This window comes from Erpetoichthys calabaricus, chromosome 14 (genome assembly GCF_900747795.2).
Source record: "Erpetoichthys calabaricus chromosome 14, fErpCal1.3, whole genome shotgun sequence".
In the NCBI taxonomy this organism is placed as follows: Eukaryota; Metazoa; Chordata; class Cladistia; order Polypteriformes; family Polypteridae; genus Erpetoichthys; species Erpetoichthys calabaricus.
In genome coordinates, this window is record NC_041407.2 from 86627506 (window position 1) to 86643738 (window position 16233).

General features: G+C 39.0%; 1 protein-coding gene across 1 annotated transcript in view; it reads right to left on the reverse strand.

The window, feature by feature from the left end:
• Positions 1-16233, reverse strand: part of asap3 (ArfGAP with SH3 domain, ankyrin repeat and PH domain 3) — a 113229-nt gene that overhangs the window by 70984 nt on the left and 26012 nt on the right. Inside the window, exons 2-5 of the mRNA XM_028818370.2 lie at positions 12976-13048; positions 10209-10354; positions 6925-6999; positions 6120-6169 (exon numbers count right to left, since the gene is read on the reverse strand). Of these exons, the coding sequence (XP_028674203.1) occupies positions 6120-6169; positions 6925-6999; positions 10209-10354; positions 12976-13048 (344 nt within the window). The remainder of the gene's footprint in view (positions 1-6119; positions 6170-6924; positions 7000-10208; positions 10355-12975; positions 13049-16233) is intronic.

The following is a 16233-nucleotide window of genomic DNA, read 5'->3' on the forward strand; positions in this document are numbered from 1 at the left end:
CTTTTCTGACATGAATGTCATGAAATCAAAGTTCAGAACAAGACTGACAGGCGAACATTTAAATGACTCCATAAGAGTGAACCTAAGTGGCTACACTCCACCATACACCTCTCTTGCTGACTCCATGAAGTGCCAGTTATCTGAGTAACTTAAAAACACATCACACATGCAACTGGACGCGTGAATAAAGTGAAACAGTGACATGTAACAAAATGACAAATGAATACGTAATATCTGTGTATTTGTAATTGCATTGTTTTGTTTTGACAGCATTCATGTTTTAATTCAATAGTGTGGGATACACTAGAAAATGCATACAGATATACAAAATGGACTTGCAGTTGAACTAAATATTTTTTGTGATGATTCAATGCAAAATGTGAGTTGTGGACACCAACATTTTGTAAATGTTCAGACAAAACAGTTTGTTTGGGTTGAAATAAGCTATGAGAATAAACATTAGAAAACATGAGTAGCTCTCGGCCATTTTCATTTTGTAAAAGTAGCTCTCACGGGAAAAAAGGTTGGAGACCCCTGGTTTAGGGTCATTATCATGTTGCAAGGTCCACTTTTAGTTCAACTTCAGTCTTTGGACAGATGGTCTCACATTATCCTCTAGAACTCTCTAGTCCAATGGAGAATTCATATTGGATTCTGTGATGGTGAGCTCCCCAGGCCCCAATACAGCAAAGAAGCCCCACACCATTGGTTTACCGTCTCCATTCTTTACAGTTGTTATCAGACTCCTGTGGTCAAATGCTGTCTTTGGTTTTCTCCAAACATGTCTTTTGGTACTGTGGCCAAATAATAACGCCTTTGCCTCATCTGTCCAGAGCACACTGTTCCAAAGGTCCTGGTCTTTGCCTAGGTGTTCATGGACAAACTTTAGTCTTACCTTGATGTTCTTTCTAGACAGCAAAGATTCATGGCTCTGAGGGATCTGCACCAGAAATCGGAAAGTTGCCAGTTTGAATCCCATAAATGCCAGAAGTGATTCCACTCCATCGGGCCCTTAACCTGCAATTACTCTGTCCTATGTTAACCTGCAAGCAGGCCCTCCAACTTGCAGGGAAAACTTGGGGGTTGGTGGCAGGATTGGCACTCCAGCCATTTAAAAAAAAAAAAAAAAATCTTACACTGCTCCAATCAAACTAGTGTGGTGCTGAAGTGTCACCCGTTGCATGGCTATACTTACAATACAATACAATACAATACAGTTTATTTTTGTACAGCCCAAAAATCACACAGGAAGTGCCTCAATGGGCTTTAACAGGCCCCGCCTTTTAACAGCCCCCAGCCTTGACTTGGGTCCTAATTTGGGATGTTGTATGAAGGGTGCGGCAACATGCTGTATCAATGCATGCTCCCAACACCTCCCATGTAGATCTCATTAGTGCAGACCCTTTCTAATGGTAGACCTGTGCACTTTGACATCAGCAGTGGCAAGAGTTACCTGTCGGTCCAGTGCTAAAATTCAGAGGTTCTTAGAGATTTCTTTCAGCACAGAGTTCTGCTCTCGGACTAAACTTGTTAGGATGGCCTGTCTGGACAAGTTTTTTGAAACCTTTTCTGGACAGTGGAATGGATGATTTCCAAATGTTTGGAGATCTTTTTAAATCCTTTCTTAGATCTATAGGATTCTTTCTGATAACTTCCAAGAGATATTAAAATTTTAGCATGGCGTAAAACACAAACTACAACAACAAAATGCACACCAAACAAAATGTCAATAATGATATCCTAATTATTTGCACCTCATCTGGTGCACATGATTCTAATTTTGGGTATGTGAGGTAAAGTATCTATCTATCTATCTATCTATCTATCTATCTATCTATCTATCTATCTATCTATCTATCTATCTAGTGATTAATGGACAGGTGTACTTATTTTTCCACATGTGAAATGTACATTTATTTAAATTATACAGTTTGTTGCAAAATGTAAATGTGGCATGATGTTTGCTATATTACATCACCTTTATTTAAAGATACTGTTTAAATGAAGATCAAACCTTAATATGTCCACATATGTTAAAGAAAAAAAATTTCATGGGGTGTACCTAATTTTTCACATAAACTTTCCATCAATGCAATGAAAATATTTTAGATGAGGTAGCCAAGTGGTTCTTAAATTATTCTGACATCACATTGGTATTCCATTATTGTGACATCTCCTCCAAATTCCCAGAAAACAGTGCATTTCTACATTCCATTTGATTCCAAAACCTTGCTGCCTGATGCCACTATCTGTTAAACTAATCCTCATCAGCTATTTATTGCATTAGAAGGTATGTGAAAGATTTTCTGTCCTGTCTTAAAATTAAGAACAAAATTATGACATAAAAGATGAGAGCATATGAGCAGGGTGGTTAGACCTCTAGAGCTGTAGAGACCTGGGTTGGATTTCTGGCTTTATCGCTGTCTGTGTGGCGGTTGCATTTCTCCTCGATTTCATCAGCGTTTCCTTTGGCTGCCCCTTTGCATTGATGTACGTATTACTAATGGGTTATTCTGAACTGGCCTGGTATGAGTCAGTCAGTGCGTGTGTGTCCTGTGATAGACTAACTTTCAAATTCAGGTTTGTTTCCTGGCTTGCATCCAGTGCTGCTGGGATAGGTTTCCTGAGGATTTTTTAATGCAAAGAACTGGGTTTGGAAAACAGATGCTTGGCAAAACAGAATACCCTAGTATTATAATTTAACTCCGCTGTAAAGCTTCAAGAGAATGTTGTTAGTTAAAATCTGGAGCCTACTGCTGAGAAACTGAACAATTTTCAGTAATAAACAATAAAGTTCTACTATCATTTTGACCATTACAACTGAATATGGATTTTTTTGGAATCTGGATATAATTATTCACAAAGAAATGACATTTTGAATGGAGTCCCCAGAAACGCTGGAAGGTAAAAAGAAGAAGGTTTTAAAAGAAAGCCTCCTGAAAACTCTTTTTTATGTGGACATGGGCTGCACAGTGCCCTAAAACTCATCATTTCCTACACAACCACTAATAAGATAGCCAATGTAAGGATGCCATCAAAAAGGCCACAAGAAGAAGGCTAGGGCAGTTTGCAACTTGGGAGGTCACTAGAACTAAGTGAATCGTGTTTCCAGCTTTGTTGTTAATGTTTGGGGGAACAGCTTGAGATGGTCCAATCTTGGGGAAGTGTTTTATCTCTATTTCAGTCTTTCTTAATCCATGGGTCACTCCTTAGATGGGCTGTCACTCTACATTAGCATTGGATCAGTGCTAAAATTTTATCTTCGGTATCGATATCAGCTTTCTGACTTCGGCACCAGCACCAAAATAGATAACCCATCGTCTTACTCCAACCTCCATGGTGCGCCACACAATTGCTCACCTCCCTGAAGTTCAGATGACATCGAAGTGTGTAGTTTTATTTTGTGAAGTACTTTTCCAGTACTAGTATACCATGCAACCCCAGCATATGTAAAAAAATAAAACAAATTAAATCCACCATCACTCCACTGTTTTCGGAGTCTACTGTTTACAGATCTCAGTTCTGCACCCAGTCAATGGAACACTTTTGCTTCTGCATACTGGGGAATTAAATGACTGACTTAAGTCCAGTAACGAGTTGACGACAAACCTGTTGTTCATGTTCGTTGACTTTCTTAACGAAGCACGTGGTGTGCAAGTTCCTCAAATTTACTGTAGCATCACCTACGTTATATTCTTTATCGGCCTTATAAAATTCATCTCAAAGACATGAACCAAACAGGAATGTTAAAAGAAGGCACAATGCAGATTTTTTGAGGTATAGTTTTACTTTTACTGTGAAGCATAGTGAGCACAGTGTGCTGTCTGCAGTGTGATACTACCAAAAGAAAGCATAAAGCCTTCCAAAGCATTTGAAAACAAAATATGTTACTTACTGAGGCAAATCGTTCGACTTGTTTTTACGTGTTAAAAAAAAAAAAAAAATTCTTGAGGCTTCACAAAAAATATTTTAGTGTATTTGTGCAACAAGAGAGCAGGTGCTCTCATCTCACTGCCAAATATAATGTAAGCTCAGACTATTACAGAACAGCTATTCTTGCCTTGTGCACCAAAATTCTCGATGAGACAGCCACTTGAAAAACTTAAACATATTCCTCCCTGCACTCTGTTATGATTTATGCCTGATTTTTGACAAACTTGTGAAAATAGACAAGTAATTAAAAAAACAAATGAACACCGTGGTAAAGTGAGGTCCGCGGCTCATTGCCTTTTAAAATAAATAATAGCTGCACTTGTGGCTTAAGGAGGGGGCATGTTAGTGTGGCTGGAGCGTTTCCCGGGCACGATGCAGCGCGAGCGTTTCTGCACTTAAGTGCATGGGTGAGGAATCGTCCATGTCTGTAATTGATGCCGGGAGGTGCTAATTGCCACACCTGTGCCACGTCCACACATATAAAATGAGAAGCACAAGTGTGAGGTGGGGGAAGAAAAATAGAGATGAAAAGGAACTGAGCTTAAAAGGCGGCTAAAGAGCAGTCTCAGTGGTGACAATCCGGCCACCTAGAGGGGAAAGGCAGCACAAAGAGGGGCCTCCATTAAGGAGTGTAGGTTGTGGTGCTCTAGGGGCTGGTTCACCACACTAAACAATGGCGTGGAGTTGGGCGAGCATGGAGGATGACCTCCCCAGGGATCCGAGGTACGACTGCAGCTGCGTGAAGGATGACGGGAGGAGTGCCGACCTTGAACGGTCTGGCTGCGCTGTGAGGAGACAGACAAAAATGGGGGTCGGGAGATGAAGTCTGTGGCTGCACTGAGTGCGTGAATTATGGGTGAGCTGGGGAGACGAATAAGGAGGTGGGCTCTGAAGGAACCAGTAATTGCATTTTTAACTTCTGCTTTTAATTCTGATTTATTTATTGTGTTTTTATTCCCCAATATCCACTTGTTTTTATGGATTATTTATTTATGGACGTTTTTGAAGTACTGCACTGTGGACACTGTTTTTGGTTTTGCTTTGATTCTTTTTAATAAAAGCATGGAACACTTTTTACACAATCCCCTTGCTCCATGTGTGATTTGTCCCCATCTGTCAGCTCATTCGGTCATAACTATCGACGGTGTTGGGTTTGAGAGGCCCCCAAAATGTGAAGAGGGAGCCTGGAGTGGACCAGCATTGTCACAACACTAAATCTGATCCAGTATTAAACAGCCAAGTGCCGACTTGTTTTTGGATAAGTACGTGTGTATTTCATCTACCGTGTATACATATGTATATAAATGTTGAATACACATTTACTGCTATTGGTTAATGTGTGCCATTCAGGGGAATCTGCTGGCTAGTATACATTAAAGGTCCTGCTAATAAATGGTCATTACTGAATAAAAATAAATAAAACTGGGTTCCAAAACCAAAAAGGTTCAGAATCACTGATCTGTTTAAAGCATGTAAGAAAATGGGTTACATTACACTACCTCGACGGTGTAGTATTGACTCTCTGTGCTGAATAGATCAGATTTTTTTCATTTCAACCATCTGCCCTTGTCATTCATTTATTTCCCCCCAAGTACTTTCATCATTTCAAAAACACAACTCATTGTGAAGGGACTTTCTGTTTGTGTACTATTTTCATTTAACAATATTTTTGCCAAAAAATGCATAGCTTTTGCTCATTGTGTGCATACAATTGGACGACTTGACTTGTGCATTATGAGAAACAAGTAATGCAAGATTTTTTTTCATATACATTTTTGATATCGTTTGCTGCCGTCCAGCATTGGTCCCCATTGGGTCCCGTTCTATCAGAAAATCCGTTCTTTACAAAAACACAAGATTAAAAATTGTTCTCTGCCATCAATACAAACTACATGGGGTTAAGTAACTTTTAAAAACATATTTTTGGGTGGGGTATTTGTGTAATGTCAGGTGCAATGGAGGATTAAGAGTAATCTGCATTGATAACGACACATTCTGGTATACAGCCACCTTACGACTCACCTAATGATAGAATAATCAGTGACCCTACATTTTGCTTCTTGTACACAAAAGCAAAGGTTCTCCAGTCTTTGTTCAATGAAATTATAAAGAATTTAATTCCTTTAGGACCATAAGTAGAACCCATGGCACCAAACATGACATTGTACTCCACTGCTATTCCTTACCCTCTAATCTCATAGTCCTTCCAACTCTTCTCAAACAACTTCTTGGACTCCTGCAAATAGGAACAGCAAAAGAAGGTGGACAATTAATCAAATTAAATTATTATCAGCACACAGCAAATCCAATCAAGTAGAATGTGCCTTCTAGATCTCTGCAGAGAATTTTAAATTCCTACCAGAATGTAACAATGTGTACATTCTGTGGAAATTTCCCAATTCAAGCAAAACAAAATCTTAATGAAACCAATGCCTGCCTGGCAATTTGCTTTTACCACTTCCAGAGCTGACAAACTGATAGAGTGAGATTCCAGGAGTACACCAGCTTTTACCCGTTTAATGACTTGATCAGATGTCTGGACGTACACTGTTGTATACTGAGAAAATGGCACCATCCCAGCTGTACTGGGTTCATATACTAAATCCTCTTCTCCTATGCTCCATTTGTTTTAAGCAATCTCACAATTAAACATCAAATCCATACCCAGTTTTCATGCAAAATAACAACTACAGCTTATTCAGATATCTAAGTGTTACTGAGTTCTAAAAGTAGCTGAGTCAAGCAGCTGGCTCCTTCAATTCCTAGGACATACCAAGATTTTTTCTGTTTAAACTCATTTACACACAACAGGATACTTTACCTGACTTCTCCTTTTTTTGTTCATTTATACTTTCTTTTCTTAGATTCCTTATTGCACCTACTACACTATATACTCTATATTTGGGATCACTAGTTTCCATTCTTTTTGTGCTTTAACATCTAAATCTAAAAACACTACAAATTAAAAGTCGTGATTATAAAAATACTCACCAGCCTTCCATCTCGAAGGTCTCCTTTTAAAAGGTTGTCAAGGGGGAATGAGATGATATTATTCATGTTCTGGATCTATAATGGAAACATTTACACTTTCGTTATTTATGGGCCCAGCAAGTTCTGCTAATATTTTGCTGCCAATATGAAGGCTCTTTTCCTAATATCTCTGATTAATTATAAAAAAAAAAAAACTCCCTTATTTTTTGCTTGACAGTCTGGAAAACCAAGGCTTCGCTAGAAACACTTGTCATTAGCAACTTTTGCTACACTCACGTTCTTTTGGCAGAATGGTATAAAAAGTTTTCTACAGGGAACTTTCACATGAACTCCTTCCAAAAAGGAAGCTCCCAGTTCTGAGAAAAATGAGCTTAGATACATCAGATTTTGAAGAAATGTTGATCTCTTACCTCATTTAAAATATTAAAAAAGCCATATAAAATTGAAAATATAATAATATTATCATATTTGGCTATGCCCTTAAATAAAGTGATATGAAACCACCACTACATGTCAATTTTTTTATTTTATTAAAATAATAATAATAACTGCTCATTTTTAATTCTGCTGGATTGTCCATTTGCCTCGCTCCACACTTTCCTTTTTCATGCGTGAATGCATTGCCCCTGAAGTCTCCTGAGAGGACTATAAAAGACTCTTGTTTTCCACAGCTCTTCAGTTGATTTTTCTCACTGTTCTTTTGTCAGTGCATATCTCTTTTGACTCATGTTGTCTTCTTTTGCTGCACTTATCTCTTTTGAGGTATTTTGTATTATATCACAATATTTGTCCCTCAGGATATTCTCAATGTCATTTCAGATTGCTTGTCTATTTTGAGACATTTTGTATAGTCTTATACTGTCTGGTGCGTTTCAGCCGGGGCTCCTGTCATAGCTGGGGTTCAAATTATGTGTATTTTGTTGATTGTTTGTTAATTGTATTGAGTATTTAATTTCTTAATGTCCATGTATATTCTGTTGTGTTCCAAGCATCGTTAGTGTGATCCCCAAGAGGCAGGGTCACCTGCCAATCACCACAAGGGACGCCCTCTGCAATATGAAAGCAGGGGCAACCCACAGCTCCTTGTAGTTTGTCTGAATGTGCTTGGGAATGATTCTTTGATTTGTGATTGTTTTTAGTGAATTTCTGGATTTTCTGACCTGTATTTCGACTACTCTTTTGATTTGTGATTGGAACTTCGTTGCATAAATTTAATGTGTTGCCTTCTGTGCCTTTGTGCTCCTCATATCTTAATTTTGGTTCTACGGAGCTGTTGAATAATAAATCTTTTACTTATAAAGATTCTGCTGTGGCCCTCTGTTTTATTAGGCAAGGCTTTTGATGGGATTTCCTCCTCTTCTGGGCATTTTTGAACCATTCAGAACTTACAAGCTTGGGAATTCTATGGGCTTTACAACAGTGTTAGCCACCATTTGTTGTTTTGCATTTAAAATTTTCCTGATTTTTAACTTTTTCTCTTATATTCAGGATTACATTCTTTTTTCGAATAATGTATTGACTTATGTTTAAAAATTACTTGGATTCACTTGGTTTTTCTTCTCCCCATTTATCTGGCCTAAATCAAGCATTGTGGTATTAATTTGTTGATGTATTTTTTGCTTTTTTTTGGTGCGTATAATCCTTTGTTAAAATTATGCCAGAGAGTGATGATGTGTTGCAGGCTATTGTGATCCCACAATTGTAATACATTTTTTGGGTTCCCTTGAACTGGTTCTATTAAAGTATACATCTAATTAAGTGTTTTTCAACACTGGGATTACAAAAATAACATTTATTTGAATTTTTCGTGTTATTCTGAAAAACCATCTTTGTTTTGCATACTTTGCAAATTTCCTCGTCAGGTCATGGCTCCCAATTGTTAGGGAGCCTTGCCTCAGACGTCACAGCATCTGATGTCATTTATGCAGTGAGGTTAAAAAGTCATATCTGGCAATCATTTCTCCTCCACGTTTGGAGAAAAATCCCTGTGTTTGCGTGTAAATCCTTTGGTGAAAAATTTTCTGGCTTGAGATCATTTCTCTTATCATATGGTATCTTGAATTTAGGTTAGTGATTTAAAATTAGTGAAGGATCAAAATCTACTACTACTACTAATCAAAGTATTTTTCTTGTATAATTAATAGTTTTAAACATTTTTTGTTTTCATTACTTGCATTAATGAATAATTGGCAAATCTCTTCTGTTTAATTGAGTTAAATAAATTAATTATGTCAGTTCTGGCAAGATTCTTTTCGATTTTGGCCTTTCCCTTTCTGGAAGAATTTTATAACTGTGAAGGTGTGACATTACAAATGGTAGCTCTAAAAATCACTACAGCAAGTAAATATTGCATTCTTTCCATTGTCCGAGGTCTTGCCTCCTGGTCCACTGCTGTGGCCTGGTACAGTGACCACAAAACTGCTGCCAGTACATTCATTCATCAGTCAATCTCATTGTCACCTCGGTCCTCGGTCATGAGCAAGACCCTGAAGTACTTGAATTCCCCCACATTGGGAAGCCACTCGCCCCTTACCTATAGAGATCAACGCACTCTTTTCCAACAGAGGATTATGACCTTCCCCCTTACTAACTGTAAGTATGAATAATTTACAGTTATGTTATCTGACGATAATGTGTTCCTGACAAGAGGTATCCACAGCAAATCTATCTACTGGGAATGGCTAGACAAAGAAGAGTCCAAAAACAAACCCTCATGGGATGATTCTAAATAAATCAAAGCAAAATTCACCTGGAAAACATTCACTTGGACCAATTCCTGCAGCCAGTTAACCATGAAGCCCCTAGCGGCTTGGTCCATTTGGACTATTTCCAGTCATCATGTGCTATCTCCATATGCTCTCACCTCCCATTAGGTGAGGGGTACGGATGAGGTGCAATCAAAATCTGGTGACTGACAAGAGCAGGACATATCCAGGCATACTACGAACTTGGCAATGGAATTCATGAAAACACACTCCCTAAAAGAAAACAGTTCTGGATCGCACATGGTTTTCAATAGTCCTTTTGGGACTGCAAGATGTATTAAAAAAATAAGAAACATAAAACACTTCTACATCTTTTGTTTCTACATAAGAAAGTGATCTGAGTCACATCCAGCTGGAAATAATTTGGTCAGATTCTGTGCTTCCTTTAACCCTGTAATACAGCAGCTTTTCGACAAAAGGAAACTTTCTTACTATGAATCAAATTGAAGAGGACGAGAAAATGATTTTTCAACACAACAGCAGCTCATCAAGTTGTTTTGGAGCGGTTCAGTTCCTTACCAGGTTCTTGAACAAAGCGGTCACTTCCTTAGTAAACACTGCCAGATTTAGGAAGCCAGTTGACATCTCATTGTTTTCCTGAGAGAGATGGCTGTCGCCCAGGTTCTCCAGTATTTCAATATATTGGTCTTCATTTTCTATGTGAGCTGCAGTAAAATAATCATAAGTTATGTTAATAGTCTTAGTGACACAGTGGAAAATGGCTTCAGAGACTTGGGTTCAAATACTGGCCTAGTAATTGTTTACTGTCCCCATGTCCACAGGGTTTTCTGTTTGTACCCTAAACTGCACTTATCTCCAAAAAAATATTCAGGTCAGGTTGAAGGGTACACTGCTTATAAACAGTATAAACCCTTATCAAAGTTTTCACATTTTATTACTCTAACACGTTAAATCACGGTGGATTTAATTTAACTTGGCTTTTTTAAACACTGATCAACAGAAAAAGAATCTTTAGTGTCAAAGTGAAAGCAGATTGCTGCAAAGTGGTCTACATTTATTACAAATATAAAACACCAAATAACTGACCACATAAGTATTTACCCCTTCAAATTAGGCTACCTGTTAAAAGTATTCACCCCCTTGAAAGTTTGATTCAATGCTGTATAACTATTAAATGTGCACAGTGGATTTAATTTGGCTTTTTTGACACTAGTCAACAGACAAAGACTCCTTTATGTCGATCAGATTCCTGCAAAGGAGTTTAAATTAATTACAAATATAAAACAAAATGATTGATTGCATAAGTATTCATAAGAATCAAGTAGATGTATATTTGGCAGCCATGACAGTCTTGAGTCTGTGTGCTTAGCTCTCTCTCCTTCTCTAATAGCTTTGAAAATTTTTCATTTCTCCCCATTCCTCTTTATAAAACCACTCAAGCTCTGTTAGGTTGCATGGTGATTGGGAGTGAACAGCCTTTAATAAGTCCGGCCACAAATTATCAAATGGATTAAGATCTGGACTCTGCCCCGCCAGGACATTAACATTGATGTTTTGAAGCCATTCCTGTGTTTATGCATGGGGTTGTTGTCTTGCTGGGAAACACATCTTTCCCCAAGGTGCAGGTTTCTTGTAGAATGCATCAGGTTTTCCTCCAGGATTTCTCCATATTTTGTTCCATTCATTTTACCCTCACAAGTATTCCAATAGCCAGCTGAAGAGAAGCATCCCCACTGCCTGACACTGCCACCACCATGCTTCACGGTGGGGATGATGCGCTTATCATAATGTGCACTGTTCAAAAATGATGTTTGTACTGATGGTCAAAAATCTCAGGTTTGGTCCCATTCGACCATAAAACCTTCCAGTTGATTTCAGATTTTCCCATGCAAGTTCTGCTGAGATGTCCTGTTCATTTGTTTTTTCTTTGCCACTCCCCCCCATAAAGCTGCAGCTAGTGAAGTACTCGGGGAACAGTTGATGTCTGCACAGTTACTCCAGTCTTAGCCACTGCAGCTTGTAACTCCGTCAGAGTGTTCATAGATCTCTTGGTGCCTCTCTAACTAGTCTTCTTGCATAATCACTCAGGTGTAGACGGTAGCAATTTACACTTGTATACTTTCCTTTTCTTAATGATTAATTTAACTTGATATTCAAAGACTTGTCTCCATCCCCAGTTGTTTTGTGTTGTACATTAGTAATTCCTGAACTCCTTCATTACTGTGTCTCTTTGGAAAATCCTTGGGTACTGCTGGTTTGACTTTGTGTCGACCGAGCAGTTGCTGAGTGAGGCACATTACCTGCATTGTGAGGTAACCGTCAGTTACGGCATTACGGCCATGTGCTGTGATTCCCCAAGGGTGATCCACCTCATAGAATCCTCATTTTTGAGGACCTGAGCGGCTGAACCAGGCCAAGGTGATGCCCATGTAACACCTGGCTGTGGCAGATAGATGGTTATTTCCGGATGGTAGAACAAGACTGCATGTCTGACTTAGGGGGTTGTCAACTGGGATCCCAAGCTGTTTCGTCATGTGGTGGGTGCTGCAACACCCTGTACAAGTATATGCTCCCCAATCTGACCTGACCTGATTAGTAATTAACTTAGACCACTTTACAGAGATCTGTTTTCACTTTGATAATAAAGATTATTTTTGTGTTGATCAAAAGAGCTGTATTAAGTCCAGTGCGATACAATGTTGTATAACAATAAAATGTGATAACTTCCAAGGGATGAATACTTTGTATTGGTACAGTAATTCTGCATTAACCATACATAAGTAACGGGTTGGGTGTGTGCGAATGACGTGAGGAAGACTGGCCTACCATCCACTGGAGCCATTAGATACAAGGCGGGCCACAGCCCTGGAATGGGAGCCTGTCCAAGGCAGGGTCCATTCACACATACTCACACTACTCACACGGGGTCACTTTAGCATCACTAATTAACCTAACACACTTATCTTCAGGATGTTTGAGGAATACAACCACAGATACACAAAACCACCAAAGGAGTAAAGTCCTTCTTTGACAGAATTCACTTTTCATGTTTGTTTTACCAGTAATGGGGAAAACACTTTAAATCAGGTCATACTGTTTCTACACCAAGCCCCCAGCGAATGTCACTGTATCTGTTTACACTACTTGAACATTTGACCTTGAGAAGTTTAAATATCCAACCGTTGCCATTCAGTACAGTGTGACACAAACAGATGAGTGCCCTGGTCTTTCAATGACGGCGTGGTGCTCTGTTTAAAGTGAGTTCACTGACATATCAAGTAAATGGAAAAAAAACAAGAAAAAAATAAAACTAGGGGTCACTTACCAAATCCTGAGGAGTTTACAGCCTTAACAATTTTTTTCATTCGTTGCAAGATCACTTGCTCTCCTTCCAGAGACTTCCAAAAAGAGGAGAAAGGAGAAGAAAAACAATGAACAGTCAATGATCACTGAACAAAACTTCCAACAATAATTCTGTTTTCATGCACAAGTACAAAATACGCCAGCCTTCAGATGGCACACTTTTAGTTACACCATGAGGAACTCTGATTTTTTTTGGTATCCTATTTCGTTGGATTGTTCCACAATAAACCCGTCCAGCCATTTAACCTTCCCCAGATCTCATTATGTTCTGTTAATAAATAAATTCTGTCATAATTAATTATATGTTGTAAAATAAGATGGAATAACATTCCCATTCTTAATCCAAATTAAGGTTGAGGAGAGCCAGGGCCTATCCTGTCAAGGCAGTATAGAGCGCTGGGTGGGACACCCGTCCATCATGGGGTCTATCCATGCACACACTCACATGGGGCCACTTAAACGAATACACATCTAAGGGAAACCCAGGCAGGCATGGGGAGAATGTGCAAACTTCACGGGACAGTCACTGGGCATGGCAAAGTAGGTTTTATTATATACATTAATAAGACAAGAGATTGTTAAGACAATCAAGATGGATTAAGCAATTATCAGATATGGACATTTACTACATACAGCAGTGTGAGACTATTGTCATAAAATCGTCATTTCCAAAGTCAGTTATGTTACAAGATTGTGAAGGGGTGCCTGACAGGCAAGACACTGTTAGGGGCAAGAGTACCACCAAGGTGGGAAAGATCAGAGGACCTCCACAGTAGAGAGACAGCTGCATTGATGGAAGCAGAGGTAAGGCATATACCAGTAAGAGTCTGCTAACTGATGGTATACCAAGTGCGTGTGTGTGTGTGTGTGTGCTGTGCCTCAGAAAGGACCAGTATGGTAAAGAAAGAAAAGAAAATGGGAAGCCTGGACGGAAGCATTCAACTTTCTCCATGGACACTTACAGGGCAGAAAACTCAGCAGATAAACCAAGAGTGAGGAGACAAAAGTGAACACAGAGTTGTTCTCTCCATCATCTGTCTACTAGTGGGCACCCTTACTGTTATTATGGGTATTGACCGCTGCCACTTTTCTACAAGCAAAAACACTTCTGAGGTCCTGTGCTCCTTCTCGACCACTTAGGTCTGCTGATCTGGTGTCTGGTGATGCCTTCTCTACATGACATCTAACATCAATCCAGACACTTTTCATAGTTCCTATACACTTAAAAATAAAGGTGCCAGAATGGTTCTTCAGAGCGATGCCATAGGGGAACCATTTTTGGTTCCCAAAAACCCATTCAGGTGAAGATTCCAGAAAGGACCTTTTTTTTTAGACCCAAAACAGGCTCCATACAGTAAATAACCATGAATAGATGGTAACAGATTTGTGAAACACCAATGGGTCATAATTTCCAAAAGGACTCTTGCTGCATACATACAGTAACTCAAACTAAGTCCAGGTTTTTGACATCTGTTTGTGTCCTGCTGGGCAGCCTACCACACATTGAAGCCTTTTCTGCATATTAGGGAGTTTTTCAAAGTAAAGAACCCTTCCCTGAATGAAATGGTGCTTTTTCAAGCAATCGCTCTATAAGGAAACACACAACACAGTAAAGAACCATGTAGTACTATTAAAGAACCATTATTTTTAAGAGTGTAGATGAAAGAACAAGCTGCCCACATCCATTTGAAATTCTGACTCTCTCAACGTGTTAAAGAAGCATTTGAAGACTCTCTTGGATGACTTTCTTCCTGACTGATATTAGTCATTAAGTTTTTGTAACCTAGGAATTATAACTTGTTTATACAGTAGTTTGTTCTAAGCTCTTCACTTGTGATGATCAATTTTGTAACCTTGTTCTGTAACCCTTGTTCCCAAATATTCCCCCAGACTGATGTTTACTCCACTATGTTGACCTTTCCTGTAAACCACTTTGGATAAAAATGTCAATAAATTTAAATGTAAAGAGGTCTGAGTTAAACTTCAAACTTCAAAAATAAACATTAATGATATTCCTAAATATACAACATAATATGACAGTGGCAGGGAATGACAGTGGGCATATATGTAAGTGGGCACTATAAAAGAACAGTAACCTGCCCAGGATTACTTTCTACTTTGCACTCCATGCTGCTGGGATAAACTCCACACCCAGTACCACCATGAACTGGAACTTAAGTGGGTTGGAGAATGTAACCTTAGGGTTATCTTATGGCAGGTCAAAAGTCTTGTGCAAAGATGTATGAGCAAGTACTAAAATTCAAAGTTAAAAAGTAACACTGTAACAGTTTTAATGTATCTTTACATAAAATCTAGACACAGTTCAATGACCAAACTGCTTCTTAGCAAACACAGGAAAAAGGAAATTATTCTCCGATTACAGAAATGACTTAATTATCCTGTGTATTATGCCTCGATTCCGCAAAGCTTACAGGCTTAAAAAATAATTAATTGCTGGTGGGGTGTGTGTGACTATCCTGATAACTATGAACTCACACTGATGCCAGATATTCAACACGGTACATTTTTCACCATTCATTAACGTGTCTGGCAGTTACAAGAAATGCTCAAAAGCTCAAATCTAATTGAACAGCAAAGAAAGAAAGAAAGAAAGAAAGAAAGAAAGAAAGAAAGAAAGAAAGAAAGAAAGAAAGAAAGAAAGAAAGAAATTTGAATTGAACTTTATTAATCAATACTCAACAGGTCATTTACAATAACAAAAGTAAAGCAAACACAGAAAATCCCAACTCACCCCAAAAAAACAACACTTAATCCATCCATCCATTTTCCAACCCGCTGAATCTGAACACAGGGTCACGGGGGTCTGCTGGAGCCAATCCCAGCCAACACAGGGCACAAGGCAGGAACCAATCCCGGGCAGGGTGCCAACCCACCGCAGGACACACACAAACACACCTACACACCAAGCACACACCAGGGCCAATTTAGAATCACCAATCCACCTAACCTGCATGTCTTTGGACTGTGGGAGGAAACCGGAGCGCTCGGAGGAAACCCACGCAGACACAGGGAGAACATGCAAACTCCACGCAGGGAGGACCCGGTAATCGAACCCAGGTCTCCTAACTGCGAGACAGCAGCGCTACCCACTGCGCCACCGTGCCGCCACAACACTTAATTCATGTGTTAAATAGGAAAAAACAATTCATTATCTTCAAGTTTACAAAGAAGAAAGAAAGAACTATGACATAAAGTAAGT